At 36.9% G+C, this 20,513-nt stretch overlaps 1 protein-coding gene across 8 annotated transcripts in view; it reads right to left on the reverse strand.

Annotated features, from left to right (window-relative positions):
- Positions 1–20,513, reverse strand: part of FRY (FRY microtubule binding protein) — a 227,936-nt gene that overhangs the window by 97,478 nt on the left and 109,945 nt on the right. For all 8 annotated transcript variants that reach the window (XM_069012422.1, XM_069012413.1, XM_069012369.1 and 5 more), the window contains 9 exons: positions 19,008–19,061; positions 10,624–10,763; positions 8,612–8,702; positions 8,153–8,232; positions 7,956–8,036; positions 6,235–6,403; positions 3,764–3,856; positions 3,572–3,670; positions 1,003–1,104 (listed from right to left, as the gene is read on the reverse strand). In XM_069012422.1, coding sequence (XP_068868523.1) covers positions 1,003–1,104; positions 3,572–3,670; positions 3,764–3,856; positions 6,235–6,403; positions 7,956–8,036; positions 8,153–8,232; positions 8,612–8,702; positions 10,624–10,763; positions 19,008–19,061 — 909 coding nt within the window. The remainder of the gene's footprint in view (positions 1–1,002; positions 1,105–3,571; positions 3,671–3,763; positions 3,857–6,234; positions 6,404–7,955; positions 8,037–8,152; positions 8,233–8,611; positions 8,703–10,623; positions 10,764–19,007; positions 19,062–20,513) is intronic.

The raw sequence follows: 20,513 nt of genomic DNA on the forward strand, positions 1-20,513 counted from the left end.
CAAGAGGTTTTACTATTTAACATTATTCATTCTATTTCATGCCTGTGTGCACCCTGCTTGTTAAATAAACAGCTTTTTTCTACTTTCCTCCAAGAAATTTCTTTCTGAACATGGTGGGGGAGGGGCTGCTGAAACCTGCCTTCTATTAGAGGACCCGTTCATTTCGGATGTTTCCTCCGATTTTGTCCCAAGCCGAGACAACCACATTCAACAGGATAGTAGGAAATGTCCTTTGGCCAGAATGTGGCTATGATCAAATATTTCCGTGCTCTGGCAGAAATTTCCTTTATTAATTCAAGAGAAAATTTTGTTTCCATAAAATCAGAGATTTGCTAGTTTATATTAAAATCAGAAATATGATTAGAATATAAACCTTTTAGCTTTTTTAGTGTATGCTTGACCTTATTTTGGGAAGGAGACTGTGCTCTATGGAGTGTGGAGGCTCTTGAGAAACCAAATAGATTACGTGGTTTGAGGGAGGCCACACATGGTGATGTCCCATACACCATGTTGATGTGCACAACTCTCCTGCTAACAGACGGATTTCCAGCTCTTCTTCCAGCTGTGAGTTTGGCTTGGGTTTTAAGGTGCCCATCTGTCTGGTGAAGAGAGTGTTTCAATGGCTGGGGCATCACTTTCTCTGTACTGAGAAGGTAGTGGCCAAACACTTTCTTAATTTAGTCACATTTTCAGCTATGTTGGATCAGTTTTGGTATGTCACTCAACCTAATAACTTTCATCAGCAATTCTGTCTGTTTCACAGGTGTTTGACTCAGGCTTGGTTTGAGCTAGAGGAACACTAGAAATTCACACTAGGTCCAAGAATCCTTTTTTTGCTACTGAAAAAATCTGCACAGATAAGAACTTGTACTGTCAGGAATAAAATTATGTATGGGAACAGATAATAGCAATAACTCAGCATATTTACCTAAGAAGGCTATGCAACAGATCAATAGTGCATAGTGAAGTTTCAATATAACATTAAAACCAGGATATACTAACCTTGAGATTGGACAGGCAGTTGTTGAGGAAAATATGCCATCTGTTTAAAAAGAACTGCTTCTGACTAACACAAAGCAGGCAGGTTACCAAAGGGTACAAAGCCTAAACAGGAAATGGATGTCGATACAGTGTTATTTGCATGTCTACACAACATAAAAGTAACTTACTAGAGCTACTGTAAACTTGAAGTTCTAACTCCTCCATTTTGGGCAATACAAGTTAGCCAACATAAACACATTCATCAGTGGTACAACTTAAAAGGAGCCTTCTCTAAAGCTGTTACAGATATGTTTCATGGATGAATTAAAACCAACCAAATGTGTACTCATAGCAGTATAAGAAATCCCAAAGATAGGGCACAGTTTTATAGACTCTCAGGGCTAAGTTCTATCAGTTTACTGAGAAATAATAGCATGGAAATAACTAAACTTTATTAATATAAGAACAGGACCCACAGAGATTGTTGGAACTTGTGAATCAGAGGACTATTACTCCTCAAAATCTGCAGTCACAATACTTACTGAGAGACACAACAAGCCCCCTAAAGAACTGTGTTAAAATATAGGGAATGCCTGGATCTGCTGGGAGTTACCTCTTGTGAAGTGAAAACCAAAAAGAAGCAAAGTAGAAGACAGAATCTGAAATACTGGAACCCAGTCCCTTTGTCAACACTTACTTTAACATTTATCTTGTAAATGTTACACTAAAAAAATAAGCTAAAATGCACCTATTAATTTTGAAACTGACTCCAGTATTTCAGTAACACTAAGGTTTTAGTTGTATTGCTAATATATCCTGTCAGGACGTAAAAGGTGTTAATCAAAAATAAGGTAACACTCAATTTAAAATTAATTATTCTAAAAATTATCTCTAAATTCTAACTTCAGTCACGGCTCAAAGAATAAACACATCACAAATCTCAGCTTCTGTTCCCGCAACATGTAACATAAACTGTCTATAGCTAGGTTAAATGTAATTTCTTGAGCAAATGGAAAATGTACATTAGATTTTATTTTTATAATATTCATGTCCAAAATACATATGGGAGTGGATTACTGAAGTCTTCTCACAGAAGACTTTCTTACTATACAGTTGAGTACTTGATGGGATCACAGAGTTTAGTAACATTCCAAGAGTGTTACAACCCATCCTAAGGAAGATCCCTAGGAGGGAAGATAAACCATCTCCTGGAATTTCCTAATTCTCTCCATTCACTACCAGGAGAACCTTAATGACTAGATAGAAAATGGAGCGAGATAAATTGCCCCATCCCATCTGTACAGTTAGCACATGGATTCACCAAACACTGATCTTGCTCCTGTTCAGACTTTAAGGAGTGTTCTTTCTTCCTGGAAGCCTGGAAATATGCACTGCAGCTATTTCTGTCAACTGTTTGCCTTTCCCCTCCTCCTCCTCCTTGAAATGTTTGTATTTCTAATCACACCCTCACAAGAATCTATTCTATTTTGTCACTTTTAACTATGTAGCCTCCAGTGTGGTATGTGTAGACAAGCAATCAAAATCAAAGGCCCAGCTGCACAATCCTTTCTCAAGAACTTAGTATTGACTTTGGCAAGTCTGGCCACAGCTTGGGAAGTTCTATTTCATGTAAAAACTGTACAGAAAAGCTCTACCCTCCTGCAGTTCCAACAATGTTTTATTAACTCAGTAGAGTGGAACAGAGCCACACAAACACAAGCAGAGCGAAATCAGAAATCCATCTCTAGCCTCCCACTAATTCAAACTGGATCAGGACTGCACCCCAGGGGATGATCTGACTGTCCCCTGGGAATGTTTTAACAGGCAGAGAGCTCAAGCACACTCCTGCAGTCCTCCCAGCAGTTTCACTAGCGCCAGTCACCAGCATTTGCCAAAGGAACTGGAAACAGGGAAGTCTTTTTGACTTTCCCGTAGAATGAGGGAGGACAAATGACAAACTTTCTTTACTTAAAAGGTTCAAGACTTCAAAATGAATTAGCTAATGCCACACTGCTGGCGGGCGCTGACCCAGTTGGAGAGACAGACTGCTTAAGGTAGCCAGCATCAAACTGACTCAGATCCTCATTTAATTCAGATCATCTCATGATTCCAAAAATACACTGCAGTGCCACTGTTCATCTCACACACAAAAAAATGAAATAGGCAGCTACACAGTAGCCAAGTTATGGATTTAAAAGGGCATGTGTTATACATTTTTTTCTTCCTACAATGTATTATTTAAGCCCTGTGAAAGAGTTGTTCCCACATGCCTCATTTGTTCTTGCTTGACAAGAAGTGAACTCTATTCTTTCTCCTCTTCTCCTAATGTTTACACATAACTATGAGAAAACCTAACCATTTAATAATCACAGAACCAGAAGGTGAAAACATGTTTGATTTAGATTAATTTAGATCATATTATGAGTAAAATAAGTACAGTTATTTTCTGTGAACACAATAATCTTCCCTGCAAATAGAAATGTATTGGTTACAGGCAAATGCAGATAAAACATTTTGCAATTTCCCAAGAGTCTTGCTCAGAAACATTTGTGACAAAGAATTTTAACCCCTGCTTCTTAGGGTTACTAACCAATGAGTGTTTCTTTCGTGATGAAAGTTCAAGTGTTGTATCATACAGGCTTTCAACAAAGTTCCTCAGACAGGGGACATTCACCTCATTTTTAACAGCCTGAAAGAAAATTTCATGTTAGTAAAACACTATTTCACAAGCTTTTTATCTAATTTTAAAAAATTATGCAAACAACATCAAAAATAAACTCACAGCAGCTACGGGGACAAGAATTTCAACAAACAGTCCTGCCAGGGCATGCTTGATATCTTTGTCTTTAACTTCAAGGAAATAATGTGCACATTCCTAAATAAAAAAAAACAAAAAACAAAAACAAACAAGAAACATAAATTGCATATCAGCTGGAATAAAGACCTCTGAATGTTTGCTGAATGCGTATCATGTGTCAGTGACTATTTTTATCCTGCAAATCCCACTGAAAACATTTGCCTCTTAACTTCTAAGTCTGCATTTTGCAGCAAGCATAAAGCAGGACATAAGTCAAGATCAAGAAGCTGTTACTCTAATCCAGAAACTCTCCACTGATTCCAGCTGTGCCTGGTGATGTTTTGGACTGAAAATGGAGTTGGACTCAGGGGCTGACCTCATGCCTTCCTTATGTCCATCTTCAGGAGTAACACTGATAGTCAACATGGACTGCTTTACACAATGCTTTGAGAGGCCAGGAAAGGAATGTAATTCTCTGGTAAGATACACAAGGCAATGAACAAACTTACTGTAAATATTTTTGAATAAATTTCATTGCTAGGATTTGTTGCATATTAAGGGTCAATATGGAATTGTGCTATTTGAGGACAATTTCCAGCCTGCAACTGGGGATTCAGAGAGAAAGTAAAAACAGACTTTGTCCTAAACATGCAGCAAACTACTCTCCAGACAGCTGTGTTGCTCAGGAAGTGAGGGAGGGGAGATAAGCATCCACCCACTTGTGTCTACAACTTCTCTGAGGATGACAAATCCTCCAAAGTTACTTCTTCTCCAGGTTCAAGGCCCAGACAACCACTGACTTTATAAGGAAGGTCCCCACTGACCATTTTTTCTGCACATTTATGCAGAGCAGTTTACACCTCAGATCATGCATATTTTTTCCTATGTGCAAACAGGATTATACAATACATGGCTTCAGTCACTCCAACCAGCCTTCCTGAGGTGCTTCTGCACTCTTTGGGGGAAGGCAGGCTCTTATGGAGTTCACTCCTGAAATTAGCTCACCCTTTGAAAGTGTCTCTCTCTACTACAGCAGCGCTGGTGTGACAGAGCCTTTAAATGAAACACTGCATGGAGATACTCAAACAGACAAACTGCCCAAAGAGTTGAAATGTACTTCACCAAACTGAGCAACCCAGGTTTTCCTACATGTACAGTGCATCTTATGATGCAAAGTAGTAAATGTAAGAATTCATTTAGTGCTGAGATATTGTAGCAGAGGAAGGTAGAGATCCAAATTTTCAGTTCTGCTATATAAGAGTTTTACCACAGATTTCAATAGTAGTAAACACTGGATAAAGCTGTGCCACAAACTCATTCACTCATCGAGTCATGGGCACTGAACACACATTACTTTGATATTTTGCCAGCTCAGGATAACTTAGTTTAAGTCAGCACTTACTGGTATGAGTCTACATAATTAGGACTAAGGTAAGAAGAAAAATTACCTGCTTCTATGTTGTTAAGTATGCCTTAAATGTGCTATTAAATATGGTTTAGAATATATTGCAAAGCCGATACAGAGCGTGCTTCCTGTTCAGGACTTAAGAGAAATAGCTCAGTGTGTCTGTATGCCTGTATATCTATATTCCAATGCCAAATCCTTACTTGAGGGCATCTAACATTGATTTTGTTTTCTCCATTCACACCATCAATATGCTAATCTTTACATAGAGGTTTACATAAAACATTTATTTTACTGGATGAGTTGCTACAAACCATGTAAACCATGAGGGTGATCCCAACAGAAAACAGGGGAATAGAAAGATTAAGCTAAAGAAACCTGCTGGTGGGAACAGAACCAATTGTACATTACCAGCAAGAATGTTGAAACATGAAATAGTTTCTTGCCTTTTGCAAAATCATGCAATCTATTAATTTAAAGCATTCATTATAGTAAAACTATGCTCTGTACTAGTGACTTTTAAACGAGCAGGGTACAGAATGCACCCTACAGGAAGCAGAGTGAAGGTGTCGTGAAAGGACACAACATATCCAAAGGAAATTCCATCCAGCTTTTGCCCCATTCTTTGTCTCTTCCTCAGTGTTTTCCTCCATCAGAAGTTTCTTTCTTTTCTGGCAACTGTGTCAGTGTTGGAAGATTCACTCTGGAGGCAGTGAGCAGCTAGGGAGACACTTCTAGGGCAGTGACACAGGGCAAGGGACAGCTGTGGGACGGTGGGGTGCAAGGTCTGGGGTCTACAAAACAAAAACTCTTCTAGCTGGAGGGTGAGATGTAGGGACTAGAGGTATATATATGACTGATGAAAAGTTGGTATGGAACAACACTCTCCAGAGGCTGGAGCACTGAGGGGTTCAGAACAAGCAGAAAGTAGCTGCATGTAGGTTTATGTGGAAATGACATATTGAAAATCTCCTAGAGTATTACACGAAAGATAAAGGATAGCCCATTCAAAAAGCTCTGGAAATCACAGTTATACACTTAAGAATTTTACCTGCATAAACTGAAGAGAAGCTTCAAAGTCTTCCACAGGATACATCTTAATGCGAAAGAATTTCATTCCCATTATAAGACTGATAATGCTTTGAACTACATACGGGCTTTGTTCTTTATGCCGCAACTCTTTTAGCTCTGCCATAAATTTCTTCTTTACAGCAGGAAATCTATGAATTCAGATGGGTTAGTTCCAAAAAGTTCAAAATCAATATCTGAAATGTATTGTAAGGTATATAAATTGGGATAAACCTAAAGAAGATAAAACTTAGGTTGTATAAAAATACCATTTCACTCGCTATTTGAACAGATTTTTTTTGTTTAGCTTTCTTTCACTTCTAATAAACTGAGAAAATAAAGCATACAGCCTGATCTTAGTCCCTTTAGATAACCACGTTTCAAATTATTTTATTACCATGCACCTCTTCTACATAAGACCTAACAATATCATTAAAATAACCCCTTCTCGTTTTTCAAAAATCCATGATGGAAGATAGTTATCTTGCAAGTACATGCAATATTTTCAAAAGAAAATGTTTATATTATAACCCTGAAAATATTCAGATAGGCAGTTTGTCCCTTCAGTTTTTTTTTTTTTTTCTAAAAGCCAGTAACACTTAAGCATTAATAACTACAACAACATGGGGTAAAGGGCTCTGTTTTGGTCTCCCCCATGAATATATTGAAGGTGTCTTTGGAGACACATTGTCCATAAAAATGATATACAGAAAGACCATCCAACAGGACCTCCTGCCCTTTTTAAGACAAAATAAAAAAAAATGTAATTTTCATGGCTAGGTGTAGCATGTAACACACTTTTGTTATCACCTTTGATAGACAACATAAGTGAATTGAAAGAAACACGTTAGAAGGAAGAGCCCTTCAGTGATAGAAACATCTTAGCAAGGTCCTTCAGAACTCTGACAGTCAACTTGAAGCTTTGGATACAGATGCAACTTTTCCTTCTGCATTTGACTCAGCCAGTTTACTAGACCTGGTAAGGCCTTAGCTGAATTTACATGATTGCCAGAAACTCAAACTGTTTTAGCCACATCAAGCCAAACTGACTGGTTTTGTAGAGCTGAGACTCACCCTCAGCAACACCAAAATGTCAGGAGACAGATAGCATTATATCAGGACAGTAAAATTCATCCTCTGCTTAGTTTGTGGTTTAAGTGTATGATGAGATGTTATACTGGGTACATGAGAGTCTGAGCTTCACAGTTTTCAGACTCAAAATTTAAGATCTGACCCACAAAGTATTTTATGTCATCTGTTCAAAGAAGGACGAAGGGTTCAGAAGGAGATGCATTAAGTTCTGAGCTGAAATAACTGCAGAGAGCCTTAATATTGTTGCTATGTAGGAGGATAGCCATTTATAGGTTTGCCCAGCCAAAGAAAAAATAGCATCTACAAAAAAACTAGTTAAAATAGCTTTATTCAGCCCTTTGGGCTTTCTACAGACGTCATTGCTGAGATAGAAAAAATAATGTTGCTGTAGTTGAGTTGAATTTATTTGGTATCACTGGACTAGATGCAGAAAGCCTGTGATTCTCTAGAGGCCTATGTTCTAGAACATCTGGATAAATAGAAGGCCCATGAACTGAAATGACTTATTCCTACAGAATATTTAAAGAAAGTGAGAAAATCAGAATATTCACATACTAAGCAAGTAGACTTTGTCATATTTATGGGGGAAATAATATATTGAATTTTGCTTACTTTGCTTGAGCTAGAACACCTATTACTTCTGCATATAAATCTGCAACAATGTGCATATTTCCAGTGTTAGGACCAAGGTACCTAGCAAAAGACAAAACACAATTCTCAGCTGAGAAAGCATACTGTTTAAACCACAACTATTAAAAAAATAAGGAAGTATCTTTCACATAGAAATTTTACATGAAAAAGAGCCTTACCCTTCTTTGTACTTAAAGTGCTTGAAAGCCAAGTTAATAACATCATTTACCAAACTGTCTATTACAGGATGAAGTGGAATCTGTAAACACAAAATATAATATAACAAGTACACATATATTACACTAGTGCTAGTATTACTCATGGATATCATCCATTCAGACAGGTATCAGTTAAAATAGCATGTAGCTAATAAAATAGCTAAAATGAGCCAGCCATTTAAGCTTTATTTAGTTTTGAAGAGAAATACTTTAGCTCCAAAGACTTGGCAAAGTCTTTATGAGCACAGAATACTACTTATCCTACAGGTGCAAGAAAGACAGCAATGAACAAGCATGCAGAATGTACTTAATGTTTTTAGTATAATCTTAAAGATGCAAATAGAAAGAAGAACCCCAAAATTCACTTGCATTGGTAATTTCCATCATCTATTAGTTAATAGATAATGTAAGAACTCATACCTGTTTCAAAACTTCTATTAATACTAAAGAAAAAATAAAATCAATAGCCAGATCTCTTCTCTCCATTAAATAGTCCCTCTGCTGTTCATCACTGCAAAATCAAACCAAGAAACACAAGATTTTGGAGATGTGTCATAATTCATATTTTATGCCTTCTTCAGTTACACAAATACAGATAACAGGGAATTGTGTTCTACCTTTCAAACTGCAGTCCAGCATTCCAGAAAGTAATGTACTGTTATGTTCTTAAAATCTGAGATAAACAGACCAAATCTAACTCGTTACTGTGACATTCTTTCAAATGCTTAAATATCACTGTCCATTTCCTCCTTCTTTTTCCCCAGTTAAAAATCCACAACAATAAAAAACCAAAACAAAACCAAGGAAACTTGTTAGTTCTGTATTCTAACAAATGGATTTCATTTCAAATTCCTCACTGATGACACCCTTTAGACCATCCTTAATTATTCCAGAGTGTTTTGGAGGCAAATGTACTTTGTGCTATCAAATTAATATTTAGACTTGTCACGAATTTTGAAAAATGCCTTAAAAGCACCAATGGAGAATTCACAACCACACTACAACACACATCTTTTAAAAACTGTTCCAGTGTTAAATTTTTAACTTTGGCAACATTTGTCAAACGATTCAAAAACACAGAACAACACACAGGAATAAAAGTCTGAGGTGAATATCTTGCAATACAAATACCAAAAAATACCTATTTGGATCACCTGATCAAAGTTTCAAAGTGTGCTGAAAAGGTTACATGAAATATACAGTACTTTTTGTAAAATTAAACATTAAAGGAAGAGTTCTGCAGTCCATTTGAAGCATTTAACATGATTTCAGTGGGATTTTTTGTAAATTCAGCACAATTCTCATGAACATTTAGAGTTTTAGCGATTTCAATTGTACTTATGTGTTTGTAATAAAACAGGCATTTAAGAGTACAGCTTGATCAGTGATGAAGTAAGTTAATTGCATTTTGGTTTCTTTGGTTTTACATTAACTGGAGAAAGGACTGGTTATACATTCTTTCTGTAACACTACCAATCGAAAGAGTGGCCTTGTTTCACTGCTAAACTGACTTTCAGCTACATTTTGGGCAGAGTTCCTGAAGACAGCTATTTATGAGCAAGTAGCTGTGTGAGAGAAAGAAGCAATTCAAGGAGAGGATTCATCTCACCCAAAAGCAGACATCTAATTAATGAACTATGTCCTCATACTGCCTACTTCTACTGACATAAAGAGTCTAATTCAGGTCCATTTCTACCTTGGCATCTAAACCTGGCTCCTACCCCTTTGTTCTAGCTTAAATATCACTGCCTTTTATAGTTACAGGGTTTTAATATAATCCTAACGTGAAGAATTGCCTATGCACTTCCAAACACCAGGTCTGACAGTGTTGATTCTCCTGCTGTTTCATTGAAGTGTGTAAATATAGCACTGAAGTATCCAGAAAATCTCTAGGTTTGAAGAATATACCTGAACCACACTGCCAGACCTCAAAATAACAAAGATCAGCCTGCTGCCTTATCACTGACAAACTACTGATATCATTATTTTTGTGTGTTTGTTACTTTTAAGAGGTGTGTTGCTGAAACTCTCTGACAGATTCTCAAGTTTTTGGATTGAGGATAGGTATATGTGAAATTTTAACTTGTAAGCAGAATGCTATGTAAGAAAAATTCTTCCTAGTGGCACAGAATTATTGCCTGATCACTTGAGTAAATACTGTTTACACAAACCAGTCTTTAAATGACATGAAAGAATCCAAAACATCAGTAAGACAAACACTAGAGCACTATTGTGTTTGAACTAGGAGGAGCATAACGTGAAAAACACAATTATTCCATCTGTCAAGAAGCCAAGAGAAGAGTTCCAGGAACAAGCAGAAAACAGATATAACTTTCAAGCAATGGTTACCTCACAAAAGCTGATGGGTGAAATGTAACACACTTTACCATAGAATTTATCAATTACCCATATATGCATATTCAAAATCATACCTTTTGGATTTAGTGCTTGTTCTTGGTCTGTACTCATGAGATTCATCTTCTATGCCATTCTGCCTTTTATACCAATCAAACAAAGTGCGCAGGATAGAGGGTAGACAATATTCTGAAAGTGAGCTCATTGAGCTTATAACCTATTGGGAAAATTCAACAAATCAGCAAATTAAATGCTTTTCAAGTTTTCCTTCCTCCTGAAAAAAGTACTAATTCAATGGTTCTTTCTTGTTTTCATCCAGTTTTTGAGAACTATGGTACAAGCAGTGACTTCATATTCTGCATTTCCTGTCTTTAAAAGATGTGCAGACATGGCACATAGGAACATGGTTTAGTGTTTAGACTCGGCAGTGTTGGGTTTGTGGTTGAACTTGATGATCTCAAAAGTCTTTTCCAACCTAAATGAATCTATGATTCCATAAAATGTAAGCAGAAATGCAACACTGGAGTGTATGTTGATAGAGTCTTTATACTGATGATATTAAAATGCATTAAAATTGTGTATCACATCTTACAACATACCAGAAAACCATCTAGTTCTTTCAAGCAGGTTGATTTGTTACACAATGTTGATTTGAGTTCAAGCACGTTGTAAGGAAAGAAAAAGCAACGGATCAGAGATACTGTCTTCAGGGGTTATATCTGACTGCTGGATGCCCCTTCTGACACTCAGAATATCTTGAGAAACAGCACAAGTTCTGCAATAATTTTAATCAACTGACCGTGCAGATGAACGCATCTTAGGCTCGCACATCTGAAAACTTAGACTTCGCTTTTATATATAGGAAAATATTTAGAGTTTCTTGTGTCTTTGTGGGCACAAATAAACAGAACATAGTTTAGAATTATTCCTTAGAAGTTGCTGATTAAGCAGCTGTAGTGGCATACTGGATAAGAAGATTACCTCTCACTTAGCGTTAACTATGTCACCAATTACAGAAATGTTACTGAGCATGTTGCTACTGAATTATGACTTAAACTGAATTATGACTTAAACTTCCTATTACAGGAAACCATAAAGCTACAAAACATCAAAAGATCAACAAGTAGGGTGAAAAAACCTCCCATTATTACACAAGAAGATAATAAATATATTGCAACTGAATGTTCACAGCTACAGCATTTGTGGACATTCTAAGATAATAAAAAACTACTATTTAAAATAGGGATGAAATTAGTGATCTGGAGATTTTTGACCACCTCAAGATCATGCAGGGCTTGATCCTGTGAAGTGCTGAGTATCAGGAGTGAAAAGCTCCTGGTATGTGTGTGTGTACTACATGCCAAGCACACTGATTATGTAATTAACTATGCCAGGTTTATCCACCTGCTTAAACTTAAACCTGCATGTTTTTCCAGCTTGAGGAAAAACAATAGAGTTTAATGTCTAGTATAACACCAAACTTGTGTGAATGCTGTGACTAAGAGGAAAATTGGCAGACCAAGCATTCCCAAATATTACTACAGCCTTAAATGAGAACTCCTGTGGATGACACTTAGTCTGGATGAGTAACTCTGAACCTCTTTTGTAGTTTTTCAGTCTCAGGATTTAACTACTTCACAGTGATGTTGTGGTCTAAAGTCAATGAGACACTTTAAGGATGAAGTATTATTATTATGGCATTATGACCTAAAATTAAACATGGTGCATTAGAAAGATATAACAACTGCCCCTGTAAAGTTAAAAGTTTGCATAAAAGTAATATTTTTGGAAAACTTTCAATGTAGTGTTTGCAATAGATTTTAACACCTGAAATATGAAACAAGTTGCTGTGGAAGTAATGAAGGCACTGCTTGCAGCAGTGACAGGAGGCCTTCCATGAAGAATTACTGTAGTACTTCAGGCTCAACTATAACAAAGCCTTCTACCATTAAGCCTTAAGATAAATACTCAGAAAAAATCAGTCATCTGCTGTCAGGGCAAACTATTCACTACCAACTCACTTCTCTACTGTTTTCCAAAACTTTTTATGAAGTTGGCACAACACTGCTTGTTAGTGATGAAATACAATTACAATGGGTTTCCTAGGGAAGACAAGAATAGAATCATAAAATCATAGAATCACAGAATAGTTTGGGTTGGAAGGGACCTTAAAGGTCATCTAGTTCCAACCTCCCTAACACTGGCAGGGACACCTTCCACTAGACCAGTCTGATCAGCCTCAACCAAAGTGGCTTTGAACACTACCACGGATGGGGCATCCACAGCTTCTCTGGGCAACCTGTTCCAGCCTCACAGTAAAAAATATCATTCTTCTAGTCAGTAAAAATTGACCCTCTTTTAGTTTAAAACCCTTAACCTTTGTCCTATGTCCATGGACCTTACTAAAAAGTCTGTCCTCAAATAGACCTAAATATCTTTTCAGAAATCACAGTATCTAACTATAAATGAAAAGTTGTTTCAATCAGGTCTTCCTGCATTTTCACTGACATATTTATCACTGTTGTTCTCTAAATCCCACCTATACAATTTCACCAGAAAAAGTCAAAGTGATTCCCGTTAAATCTTCTCATGCCATACCCTCTCTGCTGACTTTACAGTGTCTGTCTTCATTTGGGATAAAAGGTCAATATAGCTTTTTTTTCCCTTTTTTTTTTTTTTTTTTTTTTAAATCTTTCTGTCATTGCACTTTTAAGACAGGAAGGAAGGGTGGACTGGGAAAAGACCTGGCTCTCAGGGAACAGGAAGGGAGGGAAGTCTAGCCAGCATGCCGGTTACTCAACCCTTTCATTTACTGGAAGTAAGTCCAGGAGTGAGATGAATTCTAGCTCTGTGCTGCTCCTGAAAGGGAGTGCACAGATGTACAAGTATGTCCTTGTTGGACAAATGATCATATTCTTCCATCATAAATGAACTACCTACTGTATAGCTTAAGGATAAGAAAGCTGTACAAGTAGGGAGCTGTTTAAAACCTGTGTTCACAGAGCATTAAATATACTTTATTTAAATGCTTAATATTTATTTTGGACTAAAACGCAAGAGTAAATGTAATGAAATTCTGCTCAGATAGCTCACTACAATTTATATACTTTCATAAAAGTCTTGCTATATTGTCAAAATACAAATACAAGAAATGTTTCCACTAACAGCAAATAGATGCTGATTCCCTTTTTTATTTCACTTATGAATTTCACTTATGCTTTTACAGCAAATATATTCAAAACTGCACCAAATTTCCTACAGTATCATTAATTTTTTTGCCCTGCATTTTTTTTTGTATACCACATATGTCAGTATTTATGTTGAATGGCCATTTTATTGCCACTTTAATAAAGCAGAATTGCAGTGCTTCATTTTTGCACAGTGTTGGTTTGTTTCTCGTAACTCTATTTTTCACACAGTGTCTGCATATTTTATCTTCAAATTGTTGTTGTGCAGATTCTAAATAATGGACAAGCACAAGTAAAGTTTAACACTTTTTACCAAAGCTGCTGAATGCATTTGTGACTGTGGAGATCTCCTTTCATTCACATCTTTGTTCTAAGCATTTTTTCTGGATGGTGCTGTGAAGTCAAATCGCCCTGGAAATGGCTAAAACTGATAACTATTCAAGTTGAACTCACTAGTTTTCATTAATGGCCTTGGGTTTGTGAGACAAAAAAAGAAAGTAGGACTTTTTAGTACCATAATTTTGTGGATGGGTAATTTCAACTAGCTTGCTTATACTCTACCAGTGTTTATAGCTATTTTACTGCCAGCATAACAGTTTGCATGAAAATCCATTTATTTTTAGTGGACAGCAAGTTTAGTGCTGAAGGTGTTAGCTTTAATTTTGCCTTCAAATGTACTTCTTTATACACTGAACCCAAACCTCTGACTAGGAACCAAAGGTTGTTTTATGACCCCATGACCACCATTTCTTCTACTCTCTTTGCCATGTGCCTTTTTCTGGTGATGAAGGACAACGTGTAAAACTCAGGGAAAGGGAAAAAAAAAGGGGCCAACTGCAGTGCTGCTGCAATGGCAATGATATCAGTATTCACTAGCTACATCTAAAAAATAATACTGGATCAGAAGAATTACCATTAATCATGTCTAGGCTGTTATGAAAAAGGACACTTGATCACCAGTATGCTGCTTAGTGCCTTATTTATTTATTGCATTTTCCACTTTTTTATTATTGTTATTACTCAGTTTCCTTTTTTTCCCTTGGTTGATTTCTTTGTTTGTTTTCATCTCCTAAAAGTATATAAAAGATTAAATGTTTTTGCTTTCCAATCTGTAGTCTCCAACCTAGAGCATTTCTAAGAAGAGAGCAGTAAAACTGAAACAAGAATAAGCTTTTGTTCAGTTTATGCTGAAACTTCTGCAACAGGCACCTCAGATAGATAGCTTCATATGAAAACTAAGCCTTCCTGTTAAATTTTCACTTCCACGGCCAAAACATTACATTCATTTTGTGTTTTTATATGGAACACAGTCTGTAGCTCAGTCCAAGATTACACAGTGCCCTTCTTCTGCCTCTGGTGTTGTCAGTTCATGGAACATTTATACACCATGGTAAGAACAAATGATACATTAGTAGAGGCTGAGAAAAGAGTAATAAAAACGTTTCCTTAGGTGAGGATAACCCTCTTGGAAAATTATGGGCTTTTGCTAGCTTTTGATCTTTTCATGTACTGCAACTTTATGGTTTCCTGTAATAGGAAGTTTAAGTCATAGTTCACTAGTACAATGTTTAATAACTTTTCTGTAATTGGGGACACAGAGCATGCTAATGCTGAAGCTCTAATGCTCTTTGCCAACAGGCAACTAGAGTTGTCTAATCAAGGACTTCCAAAACATGATTTTAAATATACTATAAAAATATTTAAAACCGTATGAAAAAACCTACATAATTTCCTGTATACATTTTCTTTATATACATGCACACCTAGAAAGGAAAACACAGTCAGTGTGAGGAATGCAGTTTGTTAGGCCAATGGTGAGACATTCAGCAAGTCAGCAAGTTCATCATCACTACATACATTGCTCAAGTTCCTATTAATTGTTCAAGGAGGGTGATGCAATTGGCAGCCAGACATCCTGGCTGCCTAACAGGAGACACTGACTACACCTGTGTGGAGAGAAACAGCTCTGGCTCGGCCCAGTCAGGTTTCCAGACGTTGGATCCATCACCACCATCACAAACAGTGTTCCTAAAATGGTGCTTCAGAATGGGCAGGAAAAAATGCTGGTTCTCAGGGTGCCAGAGATAGAACTATTTTGGGGTAGTAAGCAATGTTTTCATAGCCATCTCAAATGGTTTGGGGGTTTCAATGTCAAACTTGACGCTGATTACTTTGGGTAGCCAAAGTTCCATTCTGCTCATTGTTAAGTTACTTTTTGGGCTGTTTTTTCCACCCCTGAAACTGACTTGCAAAAAGCAAATTTTAAATCAGGTTATACCTTATTTTTGTTGCTTTTTAATTTACCATTAGAAGATTGAGCTCAGATATTTTAAAGTGACTAGTGACCTACTCACTTCAGTATTACCTATCAATTTCACTCAAATTGAATAGAGATAATTTTGATAATGTCAAAAAAAGAAAATTAGGTTCCTCTGACAGTCTGTCACTTTATATGCCCTAAAACTGAAAGTAAAAATTATTAGACACTCCTTGAAGAAGTTTGTTCATGGAGATTGTCCCTCTTTTCCCCTTTCATTTCTGTAGTAAAAATGTCAGGAATGTCATGGCTGGCCTTTTTTGGTTTTGCTAGATGATTTTATGGGTTTCAGAAATAAACACCAAAGCTTTCTGCACCTTAACTGGAAAGGGGAAGTAAGGGATTACCAACCTGGTCTTCATCCCATAGACTCTTTAAATACTTGAGTTAACTTCAAAAATAAAACTTGAATTGTTTTACTTAAAAGCACATGCCTTCTTACTTGGGGTTTTGGTATCATGCCATATCATGATCTTCAGAGTTTCCCAGGCAGGCCACACCTTCATTTTATTATCCATACTTTCATGACAACTTTATAATTCTCACATGTTATCATTTGAAAAACAGCTATAAAATGCAATGCACTCACATAATCCACTGAGTAAAACATGCCTAGTAAAGAAAGACTTTTTGTTCTGTCTTTCTGGCTCTACTCTAGCTCAGTTCTATCAAATCTCTATTGTGCACTACAAAATTTTGAATGCAAACTATTTGAATACAATTAAAACCATTCTATGATTGTATGGATTTAGCTGAACTAAACTAATTTTGCTAAGTATGAACCATATTCTTGAAATGGGCCTGTAAGCCAGGTTCAGGCCCCATCTGCTTTTCACAGGCCTACATCAATACCAGGAGCACCAGAACATCTCAAAATGACAGTGCTATTTAAGCAAAAAACAATGTGAAATCTGGAAAGGGAAACATTGCCAGCAACCTGGCCTGAGGCTGACAAATAATTCTGAAAATTTCAGCTTAAATAGTTTGTTTTGAAAATTTCAAGCAACTGAAAGCAAGGTTTTCGGACAAGATGTCTAAGACAATCTCATCACTGTACTTTCCTATCAACTCTGCACACAGGTAGGACTTCAGACATGTGGATAGAAAGATATATGAATGTTATCTATAACAAAATCTACCTTGGTGTTTGGTCTGCATCTTGCTACAGCAGTAAACACACAGTTGTTTCACTCTAGCAAGCATTTGCTGTTCTCATTAAATGATCTTGACTTAATTACTCAATTTTCTGTCTACTTACCAATAACTAGGAGAAGCATCAGTCTTCCAATTTCTCCTTTTAAAGGGCCACAATTTGCTTAACCATAAATATTTAATCAAATCATGGCCACCCATTATGTGTTTGTTTAATACACTGCAGGAACAGTATCACAAGGTTTGCATCTGCGTGGCTTAATTTGTTTTACTTTCCTGTTTGAGTGTAACACTTCCCACAGGAAGGAAAAAAAATGTATATAAAATTAAGGCCAGAATACCACAAGGAATTTCATGAGGCAGGTGGGGAGTACTGAGAAAGCAACCTCCTTTAGCCTACAGTGGCTGGCTTGCCCGCAGGGTCTCTGCGGTCAGTGAGGTGGACAGGGAGCTCCCAGGTATGAAGCAGAAGTCTCACCTCCTCTGTTCACCTGCTGCTCTGAGCAGCCCTCCAAGCAGGCTATCTCTCCCCAAAAAGCAGCTACAGAACAATCTAGAGTGTGTCGCTTTGTCAAGCTAAAATTATAAAGTGAGTCGTAGTGAATGCCAGTGGAGTCTCACAAGGCATCTTTACTTCTGGTGAAATGTCCCAGAAAACCCAATAAATATTCATCTGAGGTTCTAAAATTGCACTTTATATCTATCTCCCCTCCCAAAGTCAATCAATACGGTACCTGCAGCTTATGGCATTAGTGACAGCTGCTTTTGGAATTGTTACTGCTTCTGCTGCTTCTGCTCTGTCTTTCTGTCCTGTGTTTCTGGCCCTGCTGGCAGCACAGTGGTGTGGGCAGATAAAGGAGTCAGTAGCAACGGTGACAGCAATGGCACACCTAGAGTTCATCATTCCTCTTTGTGGGGAGTGAGATTTGCCAGTTTTGGCATCCTTTATGTAACTTAAACTCTTTAGAACCCATCTTCCTTTATTTCAAAATAGGTAATTCTAGATGTTGCTGACAAAAAGAAAGACTCCTAACAAAAATAAATTGCTTTATATAATCAATTGGAAGTGTGTATATTGCTGTTGGTTTCATTTTTATACTTGTCCTATTTCCCACACATAATAAATTTATTAATTTGATGCCAGATATAAATTTCATTTTATTAATTACAATTTTATTGTTCTACTAAATGAAATCTAACCAATTATATAAATTTAAATTCTACTTAATTTTTAATACTTTTTCCCTGCCCACCATTTTTCTAATAATTAGCTACCTTGTCATATACAGGCATTTTTACTGACAATTGAACTTTTACTTAATTTTAAACACAACAGGCTGGCTCAGCCTATTTGAAGTGCAGCACACATGTAAGTCATGCTGAGTCACAGCTACAGAGACAAACTAGACTGATGGCAATGAGCATGATTCTATAGGCCCTCATATTAATGATAAAAGAAAGACTGGGGGCCACACACCCGTTTCAAAACCCACATATTTTGAAAAGATACAAATTTTGTTTCAAAATCTCCATAAGGGGAAACAGACAAGAAATAATACATGTGCCTAATACACTACAAAAAGTAACAAGTTCTATGGTAGAAAAATACTGAGTTTGAAAACAGAGGAAAAATTCTTCCCATTTAAACCCAAGAACGGTTAGGCAAGCACTTATCATTCTATCCAAGTACATAGAGAAATTTAATTTTTGCAGTATGCAACTAGCATAAGGACACTAGAATGCCTTCTAATGCACTCCTCTTTTAGCCTGAGGAATGGAAATAGTGTCATTTCAAGTGTCTTACTTGATCAAACTGGGGATCTTCTCCTCGTTGCAGAGATTTGGTCAGTGGCTTCTCCTAAAAGAAAACATATTAAATATGTATTACTTAAGATCAATACTATTGTACTCTACTATCATTTTTCTGTTAGATGATTTACTCACATAATGTGCCTTCTGATCTGATGCTGGAGACAGCAGGATATTTGTTTGATATGCAAAGGAGGCCTCCCCATATCTATCAGCCAATACTGACAGAGTGTCTTTAGTGACATTGGTGTCTTTTCACAAAAGAAAAGGACTGACCATTCATTACATTTGAGCTGGTGCTCACACTGATGATAAAGTCTTTCAACATCCTAAAAAGCACCCAGTATTTCCTCTAATAGATAACCAAGGGGTTCTATTTACTTACATGATGTACCTTCTTGTTATAAAACTACCAGGCAATACAGACATCCATAGATACAATGCATCATGCAGGGCATACTGAAAGAAAGGTGATCTTAGAAGAATCAAAGACCACAGAGTTCATTTTTAAGGAAGACAGTTGTGGGGAAAATTATTACTAAAAAATTTAAAAATGTGTTTTCAGAATGGAGGCAAATTTTCAGGCCATATTCTCAGAGTAACTGCTAAAGCCAAGGAGAACTGCTCAAGCCAGAGAGAGTAACCATGTGTGAACATCCATTCACCTGCATGGCTTCTTTGTCAAGCAGGCTGGACTACTGAGACCTGGAGAAGTACACAGGCTAATATTCTAGATGAATGCAATAGCATACAAAACATGAATCTCCTAAACCACAATGAAAATAAACAATACATGAGGGCAGATGACAGTCTGAAAAACACATCACTTGTCACCATCACAATTCTGCTGTGAATTACACTACTGTTTCTGGTGTTTGCAATGTGCCAGTGCCTTATTCTTCTATAAATCATGAATCTTTCTTCTCCTACAGCTGCAAGACTGGGGCTCTCCCACCAGCTCAGAATGAGATTTTGTGTTCAGCTTTCAACAAACTATTACACTCATCAACATCTGTTAATGTAGCAGGCAAAATACCATCACTGCCAGGGGATATTAGATACAAAATAAAGAAATCTATAAAGCTGATGAGATAAGGAAATGGAGAGACTTGAGTTAGACCAAAGATTTCTATTATTCAATGTTTTTTTCAGAAGCAAATGTTGCCCAGTATAATCTGCTGACTGATTTTGAAATTAATTATGCTGATCCACTTGTAATGCCAGCTGGCAAGGAGGCCAACTGTGGGGTAACTGCAGTATCCCCTGACTACCTACCAAATACAAAAATCAACAAAATGTTTTCTACTGAGTCACTGATTTACCCAGAACAGCCATCAATATTTTTCATTGTTTTCTCAAATATCTAAAGTGACTCCTCCAGGTTACATTACGGGCACAACAGCTATTAATTACAACTTTATGACAGATTGTTGGTGATGAACATCTGCAGTAAAACCTTGTAACCCTGAGAAAAACACAGGACACTACCCCACCCACAGTC

Source organism: Aphelocoma coerulescens, chromosome 1 (assembly GCF_041296385.1).
Source record: "Aphelocoma coerulescens isolate FSJ_1873_10779 chromosome 1, UR_Acoe_1.0, whole genome shotgun sequence".
NCBI lineage: Eukaryota > Metazoa > Chordata > Aves > Passeriformes > Corvidae > Aphelocoma > Aphelocoma coerulescens.